This window comes from Panulirus ornatus, chromosome 56, assembly GCF_036320965.1.
Source record: "Panulirus ornatus isolate Po-2019 chromosome 56, ASM3632096v1, whole genome shotgun sequence".
Classification (NCBI taxonomy): Eukaryota; Metazoa; Arthropoda; class Malacostraca; order Decapoda; family Palinuridae; genus Panulirus; species Panulirus ornatus.
In genome coordinates this window covers 21,285,319-21,312,692 of record NC_092279.1, presented here as the reverse complement: position 1 = coordinate 21,312,692, position 27,374 = coordinate 21,285,319, and the positions used below count along the sequence as shown (strand labels likewise).

General features: G+C 38.3%; 1 protein-coding gene across 1 annotated transcript; it reads left to right on the top strand.

Moving 5' to 3' along the window:
- Positions 1-297: 297 nt before the first annotated feature.
- Positions 298-26,308, top strand: Taf5 (TATA-box binding protein associated factor 5). Its single transcript, XM_071694050.1, has 12 exons — positions 298-670; positions 3,558-3,749; positions 8,066-8,268; positions 9,885-10,081; positions 10,386-10,575; positions 13,180-13,299; positions 14,871-15,016; positions 16,668-16,805; positions 21,671-21,864; positions 22,321-22,434; positions 25,448-25,625; positions 25,853-26,308. The coding sequence occupies exons 1-12, from the start codon at positions 323-325 to the stop codon at positions 26,059-26,061; spliced, it is 2,229 nt and encodes a 742-aa protein (XP_071550151.1). The 5' UTR covers positions 298-322; the 3' UTR covers positions 26,062-26,308.
- Positions 26,309-27,374: the final 1,066 nt, after the last annotated feature.

The window sequence follows — 27,374 nt, the reverse complement described above, 5'->3', positions numbered from 1 at the left end:
ATCAAATATATAATTTTAGCGTGTTTGCAAAGACGAAAATTCACCAAATTTAGAAATTATCAATCACATAGAATATATATCTATGATTGTTTGTAATGTTATTTATCGATTAACTTGCCATGTCATTTAAATATATGTTATATTAATGTCAGGTTCATCAACAAATAATGGGTCGGAAATTGCATAATTTTTCAGTATTTTTTCCCAACTTTTGCAGTTTAAAATCATATGTAAAAATTTATCAATATATTTTAACAATTTATGTTAACATTGTGGTATTGAGTATCGTGTACTCTCGCCTGGTGATGATTTGATTGTAAACATGTCAGACGCGGGAGGGCCTACATACGCCAGTTTGACTCCTGCTAACCCCACTATTATTAATGGGCTGGCTGGGGTGGACCTTCAGACGGGTCAGCAGTTGACAACGCACCAAGCGGTGATGAACAACACGGATCACACGATGGTGAACGTGGTGAACACGGTGGGAGTAGCAGGGGCAGGAATGCAAACTGTCCCCTCGCAAAATTTGGCCACAGTAATGCCGGCCGTTAATCACCAGCAACCTGTCCCAGATGTAAAAACTGAGACAATGGGGGATCATGCCGCATCCGTTGATAGAAACACACTTGTGGCTGTGTTGCAGTTTCTGAAGAAAAATAACATGAAGGTAATAAAGTCAAAAGTCAAATGTACACATTTGCTTCCTAGTACGATATTTCGTGGACTTCTTACGAATATTTGACGAAAATATACTCTCCTTGTCCTTTTATATTTCTGGGTTCTAGTAAAAAAACAAGGTGAAATCCCGTTTTGGAAGCATAGGTTTAACATTTTTCTTGTACTGTATTGAAAGTATTTTTCTTTCCTCATACTACCTTTGTTGAAAGTATTTTTCTTTCCCCATCCTACCTGTTGTGAAAGTATTTTTCTTTCCTCGTACTACCTTTGGTAAAAGCATGAAGACGGACATGCACTTCTAAATGATAAAACTTAACGAAATAGTAACAATGGGTTTTTCACACTGAGCACAGTTAATACTGAGGGATTTAATGTGTAGTGCTTCTAACAACAACAGATTGAAGATATAGTAAAGTGGTCTGGGCTTTGAAGTGGAGGGAAACCGTGTGGTAAAAAGGACGAATAGTTGGGAGTGTAACACTTTCTTGCAAATCTAAAATATAACGAATGAACAAAAGGGATGCCCAAGGTGTCCCAGTATTGGTTTTTATATGTCCCCGCTGTGCAAAGAAATTGGTAAATTAACATCCCCAAATGGCAGAAAAAACCACCTAGTTTTTGTTCAGATTCCATAGAGCTTTATTTGGTTCATATATCAACATACAAACTAAGGAAGTTATAATACAAGAAAACCTGCCTGTAGAATTTACGGTTAGCCATTTTCCTTTATCAATTATGCATTCCACTGAATGCCGCAATTCATCATAATGTTTCAGATATGTTAGGCAAGTTCAGATGTCTTTATGAATTAGGAGTTCAAACTGATGCTCACCAAATTTACCCCAAACAGCGTTTGATTCCTATATTTACACATTCTACTGAACTCGCTGTTCATCTTCCTAACCAAGTGAATCATGGCACAGTTGAATACTTGTTTTGATAATGACTAGAACTCAATTATAGAAGCCACAACATGTTTTGAGCATTAGAATACGATGTTATTTTATGTATTTACATTTACTTGTGTTTTACAATATTTATACCCCACATTCTTCCTCTCCCTCATACCTTATGATTAACATTTATTATCAGAAGACAGGTTTTAAGAGTGGAAAAGGAAAGTCCCACTTTCTTAAAGTTACTCTGTTTTGTGGTAAAAATGATTCGGTAAGACAACCCTCCTCAAAAAAGAATATAGTATGTTTACTTGACTTTTATTGTACATTCTTTCAACCCACCAAAGGTGTAAAAGGCTAAGGTAAAGTACCGGTTTAGGGATACCACTGAAATGCCCTCTGGATTTGTAAAAGGTACATGTCAATAAATTCCTCATACTTAATAGGAGTGATTAAATTTAGATTGGGAGAATGTAATTGGCAACATTATATTTCATTTTATGATGATGGTGGAAGTACTATAAAGAAAATTCTTGTGTTAGGTTAGATTAAATATTTCTAGAAAGCAACTAAGGTCTGGCAAAAGGTAATAGCAGGAAAAACACTTCAAGAAGTAAGCAGGTCTTATGAAAACCTCCCCTAACTTCCTGTAGTAACCAAAATTTATGATTTTTAAAATCTTAATGAAGATTATAATGTCTGCTTTCAATTCCTGATATTAATTCATCAAGTGTGTTTATAGTTTGCTGAGTGTTATTACCACTGTATGACGAGGGAGTTTTACACTCTTGGGGCCCCATTTCTAGAATTTTTTTGCTGTCATTCAACCATGTAAATTTCTGTACTCTTTCTGCATTTACCATGTCTGTTCAATTCATTCCATTCATCCACCTGTCTTGTACTATATACTTCCTCACTTCACATATTTTTTGCTTCATGCTGTGTCCTGTGGTTGTTCTATCCCTACATCTTAAAGAAATTTGAGACCTAAGCCTTTCCTTTTAACTCAGCTTTTTTGAGTATGGTACCATATTTGTTGCTATCTTCTCTACCTATACTTTCCCTCTTAGCTCCTTGTGCTTCTTAAGATGCTGTGACCAAACTTTAGCATATTACAGTTTTGCCCTTATGTAGAATTTGAAGAGCTTTCTGAATATTCCCTTATTCATGAACCTTAATACAGCTCTAATATTTCTAGCAAACAGATGTACTCCTTTACTATTCTCAAGTGTGGGACTCTGGCAACAGGATGGGATCAGTGTCAGTTCCCAAGTCTAACACACATACTCCTTATTTCCTGCTTCATAATAATCATACTGAGGTCTTCTTTCTCTGTGGCCCATCCTCAATAATGCACATTTACTTTATTGTATTTCATCAACCATGAATCAGAACAACTTTGGGGTCTATCAAGGTCCCTTTAAGTTGATGCAATCCTCCATTTGATGACAGACTTCAGGAAATGAATTAGCTCTCTCTAAGCTAAAAGTGGCTCTGAGGCAAGATAATAGAATGTTTTAAAATACTCAAAGGATTTAAGTGGGAATGGACTAACACAGGTTACACATTTAATCTGGATTGCATGAAATTTTTCTGCCTAAATCTCTGATGCCTATTCTCCTGTGGAACTCCCTTAAGGGAATGGTTAAGGCAATAGATTCTCCAGAACTAGTGAGGTTCAGTGCCTCTTCTTGATGTTTGCCCTTTTCTCTACACCCTAGAGACTCTGCCCCTCTCCATCATCATCTTGAATATTATTTAGAGAAGTTTGTCTAGTGTATCTGAACACATCTTTAACATCTATGGTGAAATTTCATCGGGCCCATGAGCCTTACATGGGTCAAGACCTTTTAGTATTCTTTCATTGTTATTTTATTTCAAAGAATGAAAGTAACAGAACCAAATTAACTTTATTGTAGTGCACCAGAAAAGTGCATTTACTAGTGGTAGTTCATCTTTCTAAATCACATGACGTTACAGAGAACTGAAGAACTTTTAAGGCAAGAGTCAAATTTTTATGAGAAGGTGGAAGAAGCAAAACAAGGCCTTGGTGGTGATGCTGAGGTTTCAAGTGTCCTTTCAGCCTACAAGAGTGAAGGTGACCCAGCAGAGTATGAAGATGCATACAAAAGTCTCCAGGCATTTATTGAGAAAAGTTTGGATGCTTACAAGGTGTTTATTGATTATCACTCAGCCATATGTATTAAAACCATGCAATATATGTGAGTATATGAAATTTCTAGATTTCTGAAATATTGCTCAGTGGGTTTATTGTAGTTAGAATATATGTTTTCTTTTCATACTGAATGTTGTTTCCCACATTAGCCAGGCAGTACCAGGAACAAAGGAAATGGCCTCATTTACTCACATGTACTCTCTAGCAGTCATGTAAAATGCACTGAAACAACAGCTCCCTATCCACAACCAGATACAACAGAGCTTTCTGTGGTTTCCCCTGACTGCTTCATGTGCCCTGGTTCAGAGCACTGAGAGCATGTCATCCCCTATATACTACATTGCTGCAGTTTACTGTATCCTGTGCAAAGCTTACACCTTCCTGCATGTTTTGGCCCTGAGTGCTCAAACCTTATCCATTCCATCTTTGCATCTCTAGTTCAGTCTCCCCTTTCCCCTTGTCCTCTCCACTTCATACTCATGTACCCTTTGTCAGCTTCTCCTCTCATATCTTCTCCATACGTCCAGTACATTTAGTATGCCCTTTTCACCTCTCTCAACCATATTCTCATTACCACACCTCTCTTGCCCAATCATTTCTTACTCAATAAGCCTTCTTCACAACACGTATTGTCCTCAAGAGTTTAGTTTTCAAACTCTAAGACAACACAGTTCAGTCTCTCTCTCTCTCTCTCTCTCTCTCTCTCTCTCTCTCTCTCTCTAACAAAGTGGTTCTACCAGTAATTCATCTGGAATGTTCAATGAAAAGCATAAAATACATTTTTACTTACTTGTACATATCTATTTTCACAGGAAATTTTTATGCAGTTTTCAGTTAATTCTAGTTGACTGTGAGCATCAGTAGCCAGATTAAGTCTAGATTTGGAGAATTACTCAAAGCTGATGACTTATAGCTGGAATACGGAGAATATTCATGTTTTTGGATCACCAGATTTAGAAATGTCTGCCAGTAGTACACGGTTTGTTCTAGTCACTTATGTCATCCCCTTGCTCCACCTCATGACTTTTTCTTCACATTTACTCTCATCTCTCTCCTCTTACACTCACCCAAATCCTGTCTTGGTCTGGAGTTTTTGTTCATAGTGTACTAATTATTTATTTATTATTTTGCTTTGTCGCTGTCTCCTGCGTTTGCGAGGTAGCGCAAGGAAACAGACGAAAGAAATGGCCCAACCCACCCCCATACACAATGTATACACACACACATGTCCACACATGCAAATATACATACCTATACATCTCAATGTGCACATATATATGCATACACAGACACATACATATATACCCATGCACACAATTCACACTGTCTGCCCCCATTCACTCCTATCGTCACCTCGCCACACATGGAATACCATCCCCCTCCCCCCTCATGTGTGCAAGGTAGCACTAGGAAAAGACAACAAAGGCCCCATTCGTTCACACTCAGTCTCTAGCTGCCACGCAATAATGCCCGAAACCACAGCTCCCTTTCCACATCCAGGCCCACACAACTTTCCATGGTTTACCCCAGACGCTTCACATGCCCTGATTCAATCCACTGACAACACGTCAACCCCGGTATACCACATCGATCCAATTCACTCTATTCCTTGCCCTCCTTTCACCCTCCTGCATGTTCAGGCGCCGATCACACAAAATCTTTTTCACTCCATCTTTCCACCTCCAATTTGGTCTCCCACTTCTCCTCGTTCCCTCCACCTCCGACACATATATCCTCTTGATCAATCTTTCCTCACTCATTCTCTCCATGTGCCCAAACCATTTCAAAACACCCTCTTCTGCTCTCTCAACCACGCTCTTTTTATTTCCACACATCTCTCTTACCCTTACATTACTTACTCGATCAAACCACCTCACACCACACATTGTCCTCAAACATCTCATTTCCAGCACATCCACCCTCGTGCGCACAACTCTATCCATAGCCCATGCCTCGCAACCATACAACATTGTTGGAACCACTATTCCTTCAAACATACCCATTTTTGCTTTCCGAGATAATGTTCTCGACTTCCACACATTCTTCAAGGCTCCCAGGATTTTCGCCCCCTCCCCCACCCTATGATTCACTTCCGCTTCCATGGTTCCATCCGCTGCCAGATCCACTCCCAGATATCTAAAACACTTTACTTCCTCCAGTTTTTCTCCATTCAAACTCACCTCCCAATTGACTTGACCCTCAACCCTACTGTACCTAATATCCTTGCTCTTATTCACATTTACTCTTAACTTTCTTCTTTCACACACTTTACCAAACTCAGTCACCAGCTTCTGCAGTTTCTCACATGAATCAGCCACCAGCGCTGTATCATCAGCGAACAACAACTGACTCACTTCCCAAGCTCTCTCATCCACAACAGACTTCATACTTGCCCCTCTTTCCAAAACTCTTGCATTCACCTCCCTAACAACCCCATCCATAAACAAATTAAACAACCATGGAGACATCACACACCCCTACCGCAAACCTACATTCACTGAGAACCAATCACTTTCCTCTCTTCCTACACGTACACATGCCTTACATCCTTGATAAAAACTTTTCACTGCTTCTAACAACTTGCCTCCCACACCATATATTCTTACTACCTTCCACAGAGCATCTCTATCAACTCTATCATATGCCTTCTCCAGATCCATAAATGCTACATACAAATCCATTTGCTTTTCTAAGTATTTCTCACATACATTCTTCAAAGCAAACACCTGATCCACACATCCTCTACCACTTCTGAAACCACACTGCTCTTCCCCAATCTGATGCTCTGTACATGCCTTCACCCTCTCAATCAATACCCTCCCATATAATTTACCAGGAATACTCAACCAACTTATACCTCTGTAATTTGAGCACTCACTCTTATCCCCTTTGCCTTTGTACAATGGCACTATGCATGCATTCCGCCAATCCTCAGGCACCTCACCATGAGTCATACATACATTAAATAACCTTACCAACCAGTCAACAATACAGTCACCTCCTTTTTTAATAAATTCCACTGCAATACCATCCAAACCTGCTGCCTTGCCGGCTTTCATCTTCCGCAAAGCTTTTACTACCTCTTCTCTGTTTACCAAATCATTTTCCCTAACCCTCTCACTTTGCGCACCACCTCGACCAAAACACCCTATATCTGCCACTCTATCATCAAACACATTCAACAAACCTTCAAAATACTCACTCCATCTCCTTCTCACATCACCACTACTTGTTATCACCTCCCCATTTGCGCCCTTCACTGAAGTTCCCATTTGCTCCCTTGTCTTACGCACTTTATTTACCTCCTTCCAGAACATCTTTTTATTCTCCCTAAAATTTAATGATACTCTCTCTCCCCAACACTCATTTGCCCTCTTTTTCACCTCTTGCACCTTTCTCTTGACCTCCTGTCTCTTTCTTTTATACATCTCCCACTCAATTGCATTTTTTCCCTGCAAAAATCGTCCAAATGCCTCTCTCTTCTCTTTCACTAATAATCTTACTTCTTCATCCCACCACTCACTACCCTTTCTAATCAACCCACCTCCCACTCTTCTCATGCCACAAGCATCTTTTGCGCAATCCATCACTGATTCCCTAAATACATCCCATTCCTCCCCCACTCCCCTTACTTCCATTGTTCTCACCTTTTTCCATTCTGTACTCGGTCTCTCCTGGTACTTCCTCACACAAGTCTCCTTCCCAAGCTCACTCTCACCACCCTCTTCACCCCAACATTCACTCTTCTTTTCTGAAAACCCATACAAATCTTCTCCTTAGTCTCCACAAGATAATGATCAGACATCCCTCCAGTTGCACCTCTCAGCACATTAACATCTAAGAGTCTCTTTCGCGCGCCTGTCAATTAACACATAATCCAATAATGCTCTCTGGCCATCTCTCCTACCTACATACGTGTACCAATAGGTTCATGATGTCCTCAGACAACTTATTTGCCTTCCATGCCTTGCTCACATTCTCTGCCCCTAGCAAACTGTACACCTTTGTATGTATCTCCTCACCACCTCATCCTTAAATGTATTAAACAACACATTGTGATCTCATGCATCCTTGACGGAGACCCCAGAATTAGATAGGTATGTTCAGTATCTTGATTGAAATTAGGGACAGTTTTATTTTTTCTCTATCTGTGACCTTAATGTGGGTAACAGTGCCTTTAACCATTGCCCAGTACTGCCCATCTGAAAAATTCAGTATGGTTTATGATGTTACTTCCACTTTGCCCATTATATTTTTTCAAATATCTGAGCCACAAGATTTATCTTTTTAATTCTTTGATTATCAATTACAGCATGAAGCCTCTTTAGTGCTGTACCCAGTTTTTGTACATATGTATTTAGAACTAGTGTACAACGGTCATGAGGAGGTTGCCAAATCATTTTTAGAGAAACTAGGTAACATGCAAGAAGACTACTACCGTGAAGATATACACAAGCTTTCATTGGTGACATCACGGGACCACATGACAGGATATCAGATCATGGATAACTTTAGGCAAGTCAGAATATTTATGTATTATCTGTAGTAATTTTCCATCACTTGTTTCCATCCCCAAAATGTTACACCTTAATCCATTTAATTTTAGTGTGATTCATCACTTTGATAATATCTGGAGATATGGTAGAAAGAACACTATGCTTTAATCTTATTCATGAAGTAGAAGGCAACTGAGAAGGATAAAAACAGACTCCTGGAAATCTTCCCCTCATGTATTACCATTAAGTTGGAAAAGAAGGGATAAGGAATTTTCTCAAATACTCAATATTCTGTTCCAAATTCTACCTCACTAAGGCTGTAAAGGAATACAGGTGTAAAAATGAATAAAGATGAAGACACACAAAGAGAGGATGACTGTCCATCAACATTGATGGGCTGTTGGCTAAATAGAACTCCTGAAGCTGATGACAGAGTTTGGGAGAGTGTTTGAAAAGTGGAAATTAAGGAAAAGGAAGGCAACATATGGAGCTGGGGGTAGAAACAACAGACTGAGTGTAAGTTTGAATGGAGAGGACTTCAAGGGAGTGGAGTACCTTATGTATCTGGGAGATGTGGCTGCTGTAAGTATGTGGGAGTGGGCATGGTAGTAGATGGAATTATTGGGGTTGAAAAGAATCATAAGGAGAAAGAGTGAACTAAAGTTTTGGGTGCATTAGGTAGCATATGGAAGTAGAGGTTAAGGTAAGGTACATCTGATAGCATGGTGGTCCTGACAGTGTTGTATGGGTGTGTGTCTTGGCTTCTGAATTCAAAAAGGTAGAGGGGTAATGAGTTGGAAGTGAAAAGCTTCAAGAGAATTATTGGTATGAGGAAGTTTAATTGTGAAAGAAATGACAGTGTAAGAGAAATGTGGTAGTAAGCAGTCCGAATGAGAAAACTGACCCGGTGTGATAACCACAGTAGGCTAAGAGGATCTATGTGTCTGAAGGAGAGGGAGCATGGGGTAGAGGAAGTTGTGGAAGGATAAAGACAAGGAGTATTGGGGTTTGATATTCAGGAGGTTGAGACATCAACATGGGATAGAATGAGCTGGATGCCTTTGTTAGAATATCCCACACACAGTGTACTTTGCTTAACTACCACAGTGAAAGTTTTAAGATCAATCCAATTCCTAGGTTTCTGTCAAAAAGTAAATTTGATTGTTTGTTGGAAGACTACTGCTGAAGAACATCATTCCTTATTCCCAGTTAAGTCTCAGAGTTGTCTGAAACCAACAGAGACTGTTGAGAGAAACACCTTCAGGAAGCCTGAAACTCTTCTCAGCAAGAATTTTTTTTCCTCACACATTCATAGCAGTGAAAGGGACACCTACTTTATAGGCTACTGACATAAATCAGCTGGGAAAAGTTAGCTCATCAACTGTTGTCGGTTGCTAGTTTGTAAGAGCACATGAATTTGTCAGCTGCTGTTTAAGGGTTCACATACTCTGCTTTCATGTAATTAAATTTCTCTTTTGTCATTTATTGTTGATTAGATGAACTCAGAAATATTACAGTGCAAGTTAATGAAATATTTTCTTTATGTCTATTTACTAGTAATTGATGACACATCCTGTTTTTTGTTAAATGATAGAGAAATATGATAAAAGCATTGACTATTCACATATTTTGCAGATCGAGCCAGTTCACGGTGAGAATGTCCAGGGATACATATTCACACTTGAAGCGGTACCTTACAGAGTGTGGTGGGGGACCAGTGCCAAGGATTATTCATGACAGATTGTATTTGGATGTTTATGAAGGTGTACCTCGTACTCGTACACAGGTCCTGGCAACTGCAGGAGCACAAGAAGGAGAGGCGCCAAAACAAGGTTGGTGAACTGCCTTTACTTTTTTGTTTGAAGTTATGTGATCTTATACATTAAAGACTGCTGTAATTACTGATGACTTTGATGGGACTGACCATTTCCAAACAGGTGGGCCTCTTTATTTTTTTAAACTCCTCTCATATCCCCTACTCTACTTGGATGAGGAATCTTTAAAAATATAAGCTTGACATGTGGAGACAACACTTGTTTTATCATATTCAATCAGCAGGTAATTGTTAATTGTGTGTCACATATTACTAATGGATACAAGCTACAACTACCAACTCATGGTAGTTTTGTTTTCCAGTTAACAAATCCAAGATTTTTTATGGACTACTGAAGGAACCTGAACTACCTAGCCTTGCAATGGAAGAAGAAGAGGGAGAGGAGGAAGGAGATAAGCCAAAGAAGAAGAAGCCCAAAAAAGATGCACTTCAAAAGAGTAAGAAGAATGATCCTAATGCTCCACCCAGCAATAGAATTCCATTACCAGAATTGTAAGGACTGGCTACAGTGAAATCAACAGAATTTTTGTTTATATTTTGCTGTTGATAAAGCAGCATTGATAACAATGTAGCAATAGTACGTACTTTAAATCTTCCTCTCCTCACTGTACAAACTGGACGAGAAATTTTTTTCATAATTTGGAAAAAAAAAAGCTCTTCATAATTCTGTCTGCCATTATAGGATAAAAGAAATACATGTAAAAGTAAAGTATAAGTACAAAAAAGTGAGCAAACATACCTTATCTTGCCATGGTATAATGCTGAACTTGATGCAAAGATGCCCCTGGGGAATGATGGAGAAATGGTGTAGGAAGGTCTTGGAGGGTGTGCATCCTTCAGATCTTCCGTTTCCTATTAGGAAATAAAAATTGTACATGTAAGAATTGAGAGTATATAAAAAGAAGTGAGCTAATATATAATTTATGTGTAATACTGAAGTTGTCATTGATTCCCCAGAGGAGTGGTGAAGGAGGGTTTTTGTCACTCAGATTTTCTGTTTCCCATAATGAAATGAAAGAAATACATGTGAAAGTAAATCATAAGTGTGAAAAGTGAGTCAACATGTTTTATATGGCTTTGAATAAAGCTGAATTTAATGTGTAGAACTCTAAGGGGTGATAAAGTGGTGACAGAGGGTGTGTATCAGCCATTGTCACAGTTTCAGGCATCAAAGAGTTGCCTTTAATGCTGCCTTTGTAGGAAAGAAACCATGTAAAATTCACAAACTTAAACTAATTAGGATGGGTCATAGTGAATCAAGGTTTTGATATGAATTTCACCTGACAGGCAATATCCTGCCAGAAACAGTGTAAGAGAGACCTGGGAGTAGACATGTCCCTAAACCATTACCAGAGCACCACCTTAAGAGAACAGTTAAGGAGACCAACTGTTTGCTAGCAAATATTTGAACTGCATTTAAGTTCATGAATAAGGAAATACTTGGCAGATTGTTCACATCACTCTGAAGGCCAACACTAGAATTTACTTCTTAAGTTTGGCATCACACTTAAAAAAGAGTGCTAATAGGAAAGGTCCAGAGGGGAACAACAAAAATTAAAGTTACAAAATGTGCTTACACTGGGCATGATTACATCAGATGTTTATATAGCTCAAGGCATGGCAGATTTTGGATGTAGTGTTAGAATGTCTTCAAGAATATTGCTATCATTAGTCACATAGTTGTCAAAACTGTAGGCCTGGAGGTCTAAAATCACTTATTTTACATTTACTATTATAGCTTCCTAGTTTCTGATTATTGGGTGCAGAACAGTTATCTTTTAGCATGTTCGAGATCATCATTTCTCATGACTTGCCACATATACTTGTACCCTAAGTTGAGTGCCTTCTATACTGATATTTCCTTAACATGACATTATCAAAGTACTTAATACTACAGGTACCTGGTTGTGCATATTTTTGAGTAGCATTTCCTTACAGGCAAATGTGGTATGGTTGGTACACACTATACCTCTAATTAAACTGAGATGGATGTAGGGCCCAGGGAGCAAGCAGGCATGATTAACAAGATTATTTGAATGATACCTATGTCCAACATGTGGAGGTATACATAGAAATTGGAGGTGTTTGTCACTGTTATAAGCTTCAATAAACATGGGAGAGAATGATTGTTGGAACAATTTCCTGCAGGTTACTCTTTTCTGAGAGTTTTGCAAGAACTGGTTTGGAGTTGGAGAGGATTACTGCATGAGCTCAGCATTGGACAAGCTGTCTCAGTACCATGTGAATACTTTAAAAGTCGAAGTGGGTAGAGCCAAGTTTACCACTGAGAGTGAATAAGGTGGTGGTTGTTATAAACAACTAGTCATGCCAACCTAACTATTTTCCCACAAAAATCCATCAGTATATTTAAGCAGTGTATTGTCAAGCATGGTGGTATGCACACAAAATATTTGTTTATACACGAGTCCTTGTAGGATATGAGGACTAAGTTGGCCAGGTTGACAATTTACATTATTAGTTTGGTGAGGTTTGATGTGCCATGGTTCCAAAAACACTGGTAAAAGATCTCATGGCATTTGTTCCTGTAGTGACCATAGCTGAAATCAATTGTTAAGCCACCTGTGGTACCCTATTTCATGCTAAAAGTCTGGATCAGTAATGACTTATAGAAGATGTGCAGATTTTACAGTGGATGTGGGGTTTTATGGCACTTGACATGAAAAACTGCATTATGGCCATTGATAAAGTCGATTGTGGGGAGGGCAAGTTCAGTTCTTTAGAATGAATTAAAATATAAAGGCATTTCCTACAGGTGCTTTTGCTGAAAACCTGAATGTGCTTGTTGAAAACCCTATGGAATGTGAGAGTTGATACTGGTTTGTTAACCGATTTGATTAAAAAATTCAGAGTGAGGCCAGTAGGTAAAATGTGAAAGGAAGATATTTGATTAAACTGTAGTGTTAAATGTTTATTTTATATTCACTGTTGACTGGGATTGCAGAGATGTTTTTACATGGAAAGAATTTAGGTTATAATGAATACTCATCAATAGAATGAAAGTTTCTGGAAACATTTGTCAAAATAATATTTTATTTTAGCCCAGGTACATATTCTAATGTTTCAGGAATTTTTCAGGCGTGATATTGATAAAATGGAAAAGGCAAAAGCATTCAGAGATGCCCTGAAGAGAGTGACGTTAACCAAGGACACCCTTCCATCAATATGCTTTTACACCTTTCTAAATGCTTCTGGAAAGTAAGTAATTTTCATATTTACCTACGAGAGAATTAGAATTATTCTCCTCTTTCTCAACCTTTCCTTGCTCATTCTCTCAATGTCCAAACCTTTTCAGCACACCCTTTTCAGCTCTTTCAGCCAGACTTTTTATTACCACACCTCTCTCCTACCCTTTCATTACTTAATCAAACCACCTCACACCACAAAGTGTCATCAAACATTTCAGTTTCAATACATTCACCCTCTACTAAACAGCCTTATCTGTAGCCCATGCCTTCCTTCCATAAAATTTTATCTGGACTACTACACCTTCAAACAGAACTTCACTCCCTCACCCATAGTATGATTCTTTTCCACATAAATGGTTCCATTTGTTGCTATTTCCACTCCCAGTTATATAAAACACTTCACTTCCTCCAAGTTTTCTTCACTCAGACTTCAAACTGGTACCCTGCTAAACCTAGTAACTTTGCTTTCTATTCACATTTACTCTCAGCTTCCTCATTTCACACACTCTTCCAAACTCAGTCACCAACTTGTGCAGTTTTTTTTGCTCAAGTCTGCTACTAGTGCTGTATCTTTGGCAAACAACTGATGCATTTTCCATGCCCTGTCATCCCCTTCAGACTTCATACTCGCCCCTCTCTTCAAGACTCTTGCAGTTACTTCCTCTGCACCCCATCCATAAACAAACTGAACAACCATTGTGACACACACATTTAGGACTTCCTTGAGAATGTTCTAATACAAGTAGCCCTACCTTAAGATTGAGAGAGAGCTGAAGAGGGGTATGATGAAATTATTAGACAATGAAGGGGCTGACAAATAAGGTATATGTATCAAAGTGGAAGGAATATAAGAAAGGGGAGACCAGACTGGAGATGGAATGGTGGAGTGAAAAGTACTTTGAGTGGTTGGGGCCTAAGCATGCACGAGGGTGAAAGGCTTGCATGTGATAGAGCAAATAAGGTATACATTGATGTGGTATACATGGGGTGATGTGCTGTCAATGGACTGAACCAAAGCATATGAAGCATCTGGGGAAATTCTCGGAAAGGTCTGTGGGGCCTGGATGTGGATAGGTGGCTGTGATTTCAATGCACTGCGTATGACAGCTAGAGAATGAATGAGTGAAGTAGGCTTATTTGCCTGTTGCTGGTGATACCTCACTAATGTAGGAAATTATTAACAAGTGTGGTATAAGTATGAAAATCAAGAAATTAAAGTGTATTATGGAGAATTGAGTGTATATTGATTTTCATGAATTCTGTTAAGAAAATGATACACTATGAGAAATGCATTCATCTCTCGTCTTTTCATGTTAGAGCTCAACACTGACAAATTGTTTCCACCAATAGAATGCTTAAGATTGATCTCAGTTCTGTCCCAAAGGTTTGCCCTTACAGTCAGTTGGAAAATGTAATACTGTAGTTCATATTTACCCCACATCATTAATGTGACCAGGTTTTACAGTTTAATGCACCTTCCATAATATACAGCTGAATGATTTCCTGTCTTTTTACTGTCATAAATGACCATAAAGCTACATGAATATGTAAGGTTCTCAGTAACCAGAGATTTTGTTTCAGTGTTACAGCGGTAGACATATCTGATGACTCCAGTCTTCTTGCCTATGGTACAGCAGACTCACAAATCCGAGTACAGAGCATCACACCCAGCAAACTACGATGCATGAAGTCTGCAGAGCAGTTGAATGACATTGATAAAGAATCTGGTATGACTCCACTGAAAACAGACAGTGATCTCTTTATTTGCCCATTGATGTATTAGTCCCCTGAAATTAGTTTTGACGTTTCCATTCATGTTGCTCATATCAAGAAGTGAGATGTGAAAACAGTGTTACTAATTTTTATTGCCATGCTCCTGTTTCCCTGAAAATATTGACAATTTTAGAGTAACATCATTATCTTTTTATGTCCAACCCACTTCAGCACATCCTCTTCAGATCTTTCAACCATAGTCTTTATTGTATCACACGTCTCTCTTACTCTTTCATTACTTGTTTGATCAAACCCCCCTCACACCACTATTGTCCACAAATATGTCATGTCCAACACATCTACCTTCCTCGTCCTCAAATAAGTCATTTCCAACACATCCACCTTCCTCTGCTCAGCCTAACAACAGAAGACGAAGAGACCCACAGGATTCAAACAAGGGCATATTCAGGGGATATAGCGCCTATGGCAAGCACTGAAATTGTGCCCCAGTCCAAACATACGACACCACTATTTTTTATCTTTATTACCTCTGCCAAGGAGATTATGTTTTTACTAGCAGTTGTTTGTCTGTGAGCAACTTTCAACAAAAGTTATGAAAAAAGTTTGATGAAATTTTCAGGGAACGTCAGAAATGACACAAGGACCAATTGATTAGATTTTGGGAGTGATCCAAATCATTGTCTGGATCCAGGACGCCATTACAGAAATATAAATTTTTGTGAATAACTATTGAACTAATAATGATATCAATGTGATTCCAAATGCCAAAGATATGTTTTCATGGTCAAGAAATCTAAACCTTTAAGATCTGAATCATTGTCTGGATCCAGGATGCCATTACGCCATTGGTGTCCCCCTTCAAGTGGCGCCCAGGGCACTTGTCCTGCCTGCCATGCCCTAGATACACCAATGGATTCAAACAATCTAAGGAGACTTACCATCTTAGGGTGCTCAAACATTTAATATTTGTTTAAATTTCTAGCAGTCCATGGTATACTTTAAACACACGGGAGATGTATAATTAATGGGTTAGAGGTGTGTTGATGAATTATTATTACGTGATTACGGTTGGTCAGGCAAAATGATTAATCCGGTAAGACTTTGGAACCAATAGTGCTGGGAAGCCAGTGGTGTACCTGTATACAGTCTTTGGACCACTTTATAGGGCCCATGCAACTTTTAGGCTTTGCTGTAATCAAGATCAGGATAAAGATGGAAAAAGTGAGCTTGAAATTTCTAGATGAAACTGTTTTCCTTTTTTCCAATTGACTTTACTTGCAGTAGAGCATGCCATCACAAAGGGGTACAGTTACTTCTAGCAAATCAGTGGATGTGATTTTGAATTTGTGGATCTCAGTCTGTTCTAGTGATTAGTGAATGTCCAATACTCAGTCATTAGAGGAAATTCTTACTCTTTTATGTGATAAATTTCACTTCATTAGGATCTGTGAAGCTTTTTTTTTAACATGGACAGGTTTTCTGTAGATTATCAGTTGTTCAGATTCAGAAAGAAGTCTTTCAAGTGTAAGAATTAAATTTTTTGTTTCTATTATGAAACAGTATGATCTCTGGGAATGTATCTTTGCAGAGAGTGTTCTTATGCATATGGTGGATGACAAGATCTCATAGAATGTATCTCTACAGATGATGTTCTAGTGCGTATGATGGATGACAGGACAGCAGAACCAGTTCGTACTCTCCTTGGCCATTCTGGACCAGTCTATGCCTGCTGCTTCAGTCCTGACCGTAACTTGCTTCTCACTTGTGGAGAGGATGGCACAAGTTAGTATTCCAGTGACCTTTTAACACTGTCAGGTGAATCTTTTGAAAAAAGATTTGAATTATGGGAGAAGTTGAAGAGAATCATATATCAGTTTGATGATGCAAGTAGGAAGGACATTTTAAAAATATATTAGTAAAAGTAAGATTTTAGTTTTGAAAGATACGGGATGTCATAATGATTTAACAGTTTTGATGGTAAAGAAAATGAAGTTTTGGATGATTATAAGTATTAAGAAGTGAAGTTTAATACTTTTGGTATTGATTAAAGTAGCAAGGGAGACCAATTAAAGGTCCTCTTGTAATTGGATAAAAATTAGTGTGCAGCACTGTTCCTGTAGATTCTTGAAAAATGGTATATTGATTTTCATATTTTTTAAGCCATATTTATCATGAAAATAGCTGTTTCAGGTCATAAAAAAGGTCTCAAGTTTGTCCTCAAGTCACCTTTTCTATTTTCTTGATTTAAATTTTGAAGCAGTTTTGTTCGCAAGTACAGGAACCTCTCAATTTATGTTAGTTAAGTTCTAGAAAATGGTTGCTTAATTCAAAAACACATAAATCAAATAATGAAAGTAATGGAAATTTGGGAAATACAACAGTATATACTATCTCTGTAGCGTGTTCCCTTCTGGAACTCTCCAAGGGGGTGCTAAAGAGTCTCTATAACCAGTGAACATCATTGCCACTTCCTAGCGTTTAGTGCCTCACCCTTAATAGGTCACTGGCAAAGGGCAAGGGCAAGTCTAGCCAAGTGTTTGTAGAGGTTTCTGCCTAATGTTCCTACTGACTACTTCTACCTAATGTTCTTGCCCTGTATTCTTGCCAACTATTCCTACATAATGCTTCTACCTAAATGTTCCTACCTACTACTGTCTGTTGCTCTTACCATTTTGCTAAAAGGTACTGGTACCAGGAGATTAAAAGACACTAATGTCATGATACAAGTGCTAAAACGTTATGCAATATACAGTATTCTGCCACACAAAATACTGAATCTATCCATGACTATAGACTGTATCCATGCCACTCATACATGCTCTTCTCTCATGTTGCTAACAACACCAAGCCAACGTGCTGCCAGCCCATTGATCATGTTATTCCAAACATAAGATTACATTAGTTAAAAAAGGTGTAAATGGACCATGCATGTTATTCTGAAAATAGTGCAAATCAAATAAGTGTAATTTAAGAGATCCCTGTAGTTCTGTTCAACTTGTACACTTAGTTATATATGTTTGTGTCAACAAATCACCATAGTCACTTACTACACCTTGTCAGTGTTATATACCATGTAGGTTTATATCAAATTATTTAGTTTGGAGTCACTTGTATTTCTTTTGAAATAGAACATGATTCTGTAGCTTTACTGAACTTGTAAAACATGCCTTTTTCCATTGATGGTCCAAATGTAAATTGGAAGTTTATATCAGTTTAGAGATTTGCAGCTAGTGATGTTCAGCAGTAATGGATTGCATATGCTACATCATGCATTAAAGGGTGGCTTTACCATTTTGGAATTGGAAAAGCTATTGTGAGCCTTGCACTACCTTTCCATAATGTAATAGCAAGGGGAGAAGATTACACCTTGCTCAACAATCCTCATACTTCCCACTTTCATTTTGTGGACATTGGTGGATAGAAAACATATGTTATAGAAAGAGCTATCCACTTTCATTTTGTGGTCATTGGTGGATAGAAAACATATCTTTTATAGAGAGAGCTATCAAGACATGGATTTATATTGACAGTATGTACAGACAGTCAGTATAAAGAATCTTTAAAACCTCCATCCATCATATGACACAGTTTCTCCCGCCTAGTAGGGCCCATGGATCCGAGCCATATTCCATTTCTTTATTAATTTGTCTAGAAACTTAATGCCTTTTCTAAGGAAAAATCAAACCAATATACCTATGAAGCCTTTCCTCATTAAAGATCTTACAAATTTGATCTGTTGTTTACTCAAACTTTTCATCAAAAGGAATATCTGGAAATGTTGTCAGCTGGAGTAAGAAAAACTGTTGTTACAGATAAAGAAATCTGGGTTTCTGATGGTCATGTGAAGACTGACACAGTTGCAGATTCTTTTGTGAGAGAACTTCTCAGAAAGGGCACTATCACCCAACTGAAATTGATGGATGTCAGCAAAGATTGCTTGAAACGTGCATCAGCAATTTGCAGAAATAATTGAAACTGATGGATGTCAGCAAAGATTGTTTGAAAGGCACCTCAGCAGTTTGTAGAAATATAATAGGTTTCATCTTTGAAATACCCAGGGCACATTCTGTTAATATTACTTTAAGTTTATTCTATACATATTTTTTCTATGTAGGTCTCTTCGTTAGGTTCTCACCTAATGCACGAATTAATAATTATTTACACATTTAGAAATAATATAGGAATAAATCATACCTTGACTATCCCAAGAGTCCTGAAGAAATATGGATGACAAACAGGTAGATACCTGTATGTATGTATGTATTATTATTTTCATTGCTTTGATGGCATTTTGAGTATTATTTGATACATTATTTCCATTACTCACATGTTTTGAGTATTTCATTTTTTTTTTTTGGCTCACAGTCTCCATTCCCTTATATGGAAACAGGTGTTATGATATAACACGATTTGATAATGCACAAATTTTTCCTGCCCACCTCATTCTATATGCTGAACCTACATTTGTTCTTTATACTTGTTTGCCATTACCTTTGCAAGTGGGATCATGCCAGCAACAGATGAAGAAAAAGCTCTTTTCACTCAAATTCATTCTCTAACTGTCATATGTAATACAATAAAACCTCAGCCCCCTATCCACAACCAGACCCCACAGACCTTTTTGTGGTTTCCCTAGGCTACTTCATATGCCCCTTGTTCAGTCTATTGACAGAATGGAGACCCTTGTATACCACATCAGTCAAATTCAATCCACCCTGTACATGCCATTCACCCTCCTGCATGTTCAAGCCCCAACCATCCTTGAAGTTTTTCATTCCATCCTTCCATCTCCAGTTTGGTCTCCTCCTTCTCCTTTTTCCCCTCCACTTCTGTTACTTATGTCCTCTTCGTCAACTTCTTATCACTTATTCTTTCCATATGCCCACGCCATCTTCAGCTCCCCATCTATATGCTTCTACCATACCTTTCTCGACTACGCTTTTCTACCACACCACCTTCTTACCCTTTCATTACTTATTCAATCAAACCACCTCACACCATATATTGTCCACATACATTTAATTTCCAAAACATTCACCCTTCTCATTCTCATGTATAGCCTATGCTTCACATCCACACAGCAACATTGGGATTACTATACCTTCAAGCATACATTCTTGCCCTCCCAAGTAATGTCCTCTCTTTCCACACATTCCTTAATGTTCCCAGAATCTTCACCTCCCTCACCTGCTCTATGACTTACTTACACTATTCCATTCATGACATGCACTCCCATGAATCTAAACTCCTCCCTTCCTCCTAATTTTCTTCATTTATACTTAAATCAACTAAACTGGCCATCCACCCTGGTAAACCTAATAGCCTTGTTTTTGATCACATTTACTCTTACCATCATCCTTTCATATACACTGCCCTACTCAAATACCAGCTTCTTCAGTTTTTCACTCTAGTCTGCTACTAGTGCTGCCATCAGCAAACAACAACCAACTCCTTTTTCAAGCTCCTTCACCCCCTCCAGACTGCATACTCACCACTATCAGAGGCTTTTGCATATATCTCACCACCTCATCCATAAACAAATTAAACACCCACATACCCAACTTCACCTGAAATCACTGATCTTCTCTACCTACTCTAACACATGCCATGCACTCTTAATATAAACTTCTCTGCTTCTAGTAGCATTCCTTCTACAGCATATATTCATAAGACCTTCTACAAGGCATCATTATCAACCCAATATGCTTTATCCACCCTATCATATGCTTTATCCAAATCTATAAACACCCCTACAAATCCCAATGTTTCTCTGTTTCTGACAAATATTCTTTAAAGCAATCATTCCTGAAACAATATTGTTCCTCCCCAATCAGTTGTTGTGTATGCTTTCACCCTCTCAATCACTACTTTCCTATACAGCTTGGTACACTCAACAGATTTATACCTCTTTATTTTGAACACTCATCTCTGTCCCTCATTTTTTATACAATGACACTCTACTTGCATTCAGCCAATCCTCAGGCACTTCACCATAATCCATACATACTTTGAAAATCCTAACTAACCAGTCATCAACGCAGTCACTTACTTTCTTTAGAAATTCAATTGCGGTACCAGCCACTCCAGCCCCCTTGCCACATTCTATCTTATGCAAGGCTTTTTCCACCTCTTCCCTCTTCAACAAACCAATTTCTATGACCGTTTCACTTTGTGTACCTCCCCAACCCAAACATCCTATGTATGCCACCCCATCATCAAACACATTCAACAATCCTTCAAAATATTCACTCCATCTTCTCCTCACTATCTGTTACCACTTCCCCATTAACTGTTCTCTTGTTTTTCATATTATTAACTCCCTTCCAAAACATCTTATTCTCCCTGAAGTTTAGGGATGATCACTCACCCCAATTCTCATTTACCCTCTTTTGAGCCCTCTGCATTCCTTCCATATAATTACCACCCATTCATTCATTAACACCTTTATTTCATCATCCCACCACTCACTACCCTTTCTCATTTGCCTACCTCCTACAGCTAAAGCTGTATACAGAATGTGTGCAAGTAAGGCTAATGATTGTTTGTTCCTAATGGTATTTTGTAAGGTGGGATAGAAATTTAGGCAGTAAAAGAAAATTATAATTATTATATTTACTAATTTTTGGTTTCAAATCTGACCATTTTAGTTCGTTTATGGAGTCTACAGACATGGACGTGCTTAGTTGTTTACAAAGGACACGTATTTGCTGTATGGGACGTTTGTTTTGCACCTTATGGTTACTACTTTGCTTCTGGTGGTCATGATCGAACTGGTAGATTGTGGGCAACAGATCACCATCAGCCACTTAGAATATTTGCTGGACATTTCTCTGATGTTGATGTAAGTTAATGTATTCTAATAGGGAAAGAGTGTAGAATTGGTCATATAAGGAAGGTAGTCTCGAAGCAGAAAAGCATGTAGTAAATTTGATGTATTAAGGTACGAATTACATAAACCTTTTCTGATATTATATAGCACTGATTTTTCTAAAAAGTAAGACAATTTAATCCTAGACTAGTGTGTTCCCTAAAAGTTTAAGCAGTCTGAATAATTTTTTGAAACTTCATCTTTTTTATTTAGAATTATGATTATTACAGAAGTTAGAAATATAATATCTAAAAGACTCGATTCTCTCATTCTAACCCCGCAGCAACTTGATAATAATTTGTTTTTAAGATATTTTCAGAGTCAGTATATTAATAGCAGATACTAGTCATTGACCATCTCCAGATAGCAGATTTTTTTCCCTATTTGTCCAAGTTTAAATAAAAAGAAATTTACTGTTTCTCTCCACAGGTTGTACAGTTCCATCCAAATAGCAACTATGTAGCGACAGGATCGAGTGATCGCAGTATTCGAATTTGGGATGCACTTAATGGAAATTGTGTAAGAGTTCTAACAGGTCATAAGGTACGTGCAAGTTTTGTCGAAAGTACTATCATTAAACTAATCCACCTTTGTAGTTTCCAAGCCTAACAATCAAGTTAATGTATGAGTGCTAACCTACCTTATTAAAATTACCTAAAACTTTTTTCATTAATCATGGCTAGTGACCAAATCACTGCAGATGACTGAACAACTGATTATTGTTAACTTATCATTGCAGTAGGCTTATGACCCAGTAAACATTTAAGAAATTTGAAACATTCCTTATTTTGATATGGCACAAGTAATAACATACCCAATCTTTTTATGTTCCATTTTATTTGTATTATTATTATTATTCATTATACATAATTGCTGTTTCTCGCATCAGCTGAGGCCCTAATCAAGGCCATCCCTTTAATGCTATGCACCTAATCCTCATCCATACATATGACCAGAAAAAAACGAAAAATTGAAAAATAAAATTGAAGAAATATGAACTAAAGAATCTTAAATAGAATGTAAAAAGAAAGTACAGAATCACATAATAAAGCCGGTTAATTAAAAATGAGATAATCATGATAGAAATTGAGTAGTATAAAAAAGTAGGTTTGCGGCAGGGGTGTGTGATGTCTCCATGGTTGTTTAATTTGTTTATGGATGGGGTTGTTAGGGAGGTAAATGCAAGAGTTTTGGAAAGAGGGGCAAGTATGAAGTCTGTTGGGGATGAGAGAGCTTGGGAAGTGAGTCAGTTGTTGTTCGCTGATGATACAGCGCTGGTGGCTGATTCATGTGAGAAACTGCAGAAGCTGGTGACTGAGTTTGGAAAAGTGTGTGGAAGAAGAAAGTTAAGAGTAAATGTGAATAAGAGCAAGGTTATTAGGTACAGTAGGGTTGAGGGTCAAGTCAATTGGGAGGTGAGTTTGAATGGAGAAAAACTGGAGGAAGTGAAGTGTTTTAGATATCTGGGAGTGGATCTGTCAGCGGATGGAACCATGGAAGCGGAAGTGGATGATAGGGTGGGGGAGGGGGCGAAAATCCTGGGGGCCTTGAAGAATGTGTGGAAGTCGAGAACATTATCTTGGAAAGCAAAAATGGGTATGTTTGAAGGAATAGTGGTTCCAACAATGTTGTATGGTTGCGAGGCGTGGGCTATGGATAGAGTTGTGCGCAGGAGGATGGATGTGCTGGAAATGAGATGTTTGAGGACAATGTGTGGTGTGAGGTGGTTTGATCGAGTGAGTAACGTAAGGGTAAGAGAGATGTGTGGAAATAAAAAGAGCGTGGTTGAGAGAGCAGAAGAGGGTGTTTTGAAGTGGTTTGGGCACATGGAGAGGATGAGTGAGGAAAGATTGACCAAGAGGATATATGTGTCGGAGGTGGAGGGAACAAGGAGAAGAGGGAGACCAAATTGGAGGTGGAAAGATGGAGTGAAAAAGATTTTGTGTGATCGGGGCCTGAGCATGCAGGAGGGTGAAAGGAGGGCAAGGAATAGAGTGAATTGGAGCGATGTGGTATACCGGGGTTGACGTGCTGTCAGTGGATTGAATCAGGGCATGTGAAGCGTCTGGGGTAAACCATGGAAAGCTGTGTAGGTATGTATATTTGCGTGTGTGGACGTATGTATATACATGTGTATGGGGGAGGGTTGGGCCATTTCTTTCGTCTGTTTCCTTGCGCTACCTCGCAAACGCGGGAGACAGCGACAAAGTATAATAATAAAAAAAAAAGAATGTTGTACAGATATACAAATTCCACATGCGAAGCTGAAATGCATCTGAGTTATGTCCATTTTGAGATACGACTGGTCGGTCAGAGTGGAACTCAGAAGTATGCAGGAAGGGGTGTATTTATATATGTGTACCCTAGCTTGAGCCAGGTACCCATTTCATCAACAAAACCCTAGGGGTGGATGAACAGGGTTGACTGTGGACTGACTGCCACAACCAGGATTCGGACCTATGTGCTCAACCCTGGGCTGCCTGTGAATGCGTCACAGTTAGCAATGCTAACTGCTACACCACGGAAGTCCATGGCCATATCAAGTGAAAAGAAAATATTTCACGAGAATAAAACGAAACTAATCAGAGCTCCAAGGGTGCGAATTGATCTGACTCCTAAAGGTGGAAAGATCATAGGAAGCAGGAATTACAAAAAACATAAGAATAAAAATAAAATAAAAGCTTCACTGTTCAAGGAAAGAAATACCATAATGGTTGTCCCTTATGTGGCTAATACCCACTTAGAAACTATGGGAAGATGCCAGATGAAGTGTCATACACTATGATCATTTTGAATCATTACTGTATAATCTCTTTAAAATGGAAAGGTCTAGAATCATTATTTCCTCATTGTTTTATTAGGAAAGAATGAAAATTGCATAAAATCCAGTTCTTATGAGTCATGATCTGATATATTTTGAGTGACGAGATTGCCTAATCATAAAAGTAGTGGACATACCTTTAACTTTAGCATAAAATGTATTAAAGGTATTACTTTTTGTTTCTTTAACACTTTTATGTAATATTAATTTTTTCTATTCTTTTAACTATACTATACATATGTGTGCGAGGTAGCGCTAGGAAAAGACAACAAAGGCCCCATTCGTTCACACTCAGTCTCTAGCTGTCATGCAATAATGCCCTGAAACCACAGCTCCCTTTCCACATCCAGGCCCCACTCCCCTGCCCAACAGGAAACAGTAGATAGGCCATTCTTCATCTGTTTCCTGGCGCTACCTCGCTCAAGTGGGAAATGCAATCAGATCTTTTACTTTTCCAAAAACAGGAACAGAGAAGGGGGCCAAGTGAGGATGTTCCCTCTAAGGATAAGTCCTCTGTTCTTAATGCTACCTTGCTAATATGGGAAATGGCAAATATGTATAAAAAAAAATATATGTAATCCCTACCTAGCCCTCTTGCAGACCTTCGTATCATTTATAAAACCTGTCATTAATTTATGCAAAAAAAAAAAAAAGCCATACTTTTATCTGTACCTCTTAACACATATTTTTAAGATGCTATTAAAAGAAAAATTCACAAAAAGTATTTTTCCTCAGGATGTAATCGATGCCTTGGCATTTTCTCCCTGTGGACGCTTCTTAGCATCTGCTGGTGGTGATAAACGTGTTTTAGTATGGGACTTGGCGCAAGGGCATCTTATTGCAGAAATGGTTTCACACACTTCAACAATCTATACCATTGCATTTTCAAGAGACTGTAATGTTCTTGCTTCTGGTGAGTTAATTTGTAATTCTTGTAATTGATTCTGGCTCAGTATATGTTACATTTTTGAGATGCCAAACAAACAAAACATAAATTTATACAGATTTACTCTTCTGTAGCTCTGACTGTGAGGGGGTAAAGTTAATGAACACAGTGATATCATACAAGTGCTATGGTGAAATAGATTACTGATTTGGAAGTGGTATGACTAAAGATTTTTATTTTCTTACTTTAAACAGGAGGGATGGATAATTGTGTGAAGCTCTGGGATTTCAGTCGTGTTCTTGAGGATAATCATGAAGATGACATAAATGTTTCTAACAACCCAGATGTCAAACGCAATGAATCTTTACTACTTGGCTCATTTCCTACAAAATATACACCTGTGCTTGCAACACACTTCACAAGAAGAAATGTGTTGTTGGCTGCTGGACCGTACGATGGGTGAAATCTGGATATATTATCCCCTAGGATATGGGAAAAGGTATACTGCCCACAAACTCCTACATGTCAAAGAAGGTGACTTAGGGGCAGTGGTAGGGGACCGAAAACCTTTGCCACCTATATATATATGTATAAACGTTTTAGAAGAGAGGAGAAGCAGCCAAGTGAGGATTTTCCCCTTAAAGGCTCGCTTTTCCGACCCGGTTTCCTCAAAAAAAAAAAAAAAATAATAATATATATATGTATATAAATGTATTATTATTCAACCTTAGAACCACTTATGGGATTCTTTTGGCTCTGGAGATGCACTCCAAAAGGGAGTAAGCTAAGCAGAGCTGTTTGTGGATGGAATAGTCCTCAACAATACTTTTTTTCAACAGATGATGATACAGTCTTACTGAAGAAGACTTCTTGCTTGCAGTTGGAGCCTGTAACCCTTGCCTGCCTTGTCATTCACCCTCTCAAAGGCAAATATAAAAAAACTGCAAACCACGCAATATACAGCATACAGAACAATCACTCAGATGTGCACACGTGACTACACTTTACAACCTGTGGCTGGCTTCGTGAGTGCTGTAGGAGCCCGACAAAAACAGAAGGGACTTGGGGTAGGATGTAAATGTATATCTATTTACATCTGACTGCTTTTTCCTGTGTTAACAAGGTAGTGAAAAGAATACAAGAAAGGCCAAATTTGCTGGCATCCATTCTCAAGCTATCGTGTACAATGCACCAGAACCACAGCCCCATATTCATAACCAGGTCCTACAGACTTTTCCATGGTTTTCGCCAGCCACTTCACATATCCTGGTTCAGATCATTACATCAACCCCTGTATACCAAACCATTCAGACTCATTCTCTCGTGTATGCATTTCACCCTTCTACATTATGTACATACATTATTTTATACTCATTTGCCATTTCTCAATGAGGTGGCATCAGGAGCAAGTTAAATATTGCCTCATTTGCTCACATCCACTGTATAACTGTCAAGTATAATGCGCTGAAACCAGAGCTCCCTATCGACAATCAAGCATTATGAAACTTCCCAAGGTATTCCCTGATCACTTCATATGCTCTGCTTCAACAAAACTGCAGGGTACAAATCTGATTATGCAATAAACAGAAATGCAAAAATAATATACTTAGCTTCATATAGGGTCTTTTAATAGATTACCAAACTCAGATTTGTTCCTACATAACAGAAACATTATTAACAGCCTCAACAAACTGTAAAATGAGCCTTAAGAATTATGTCTAGTTGCTCCAAGACCACAAAATTACTCAACATGCAGGAAGAACCACATACACCCAG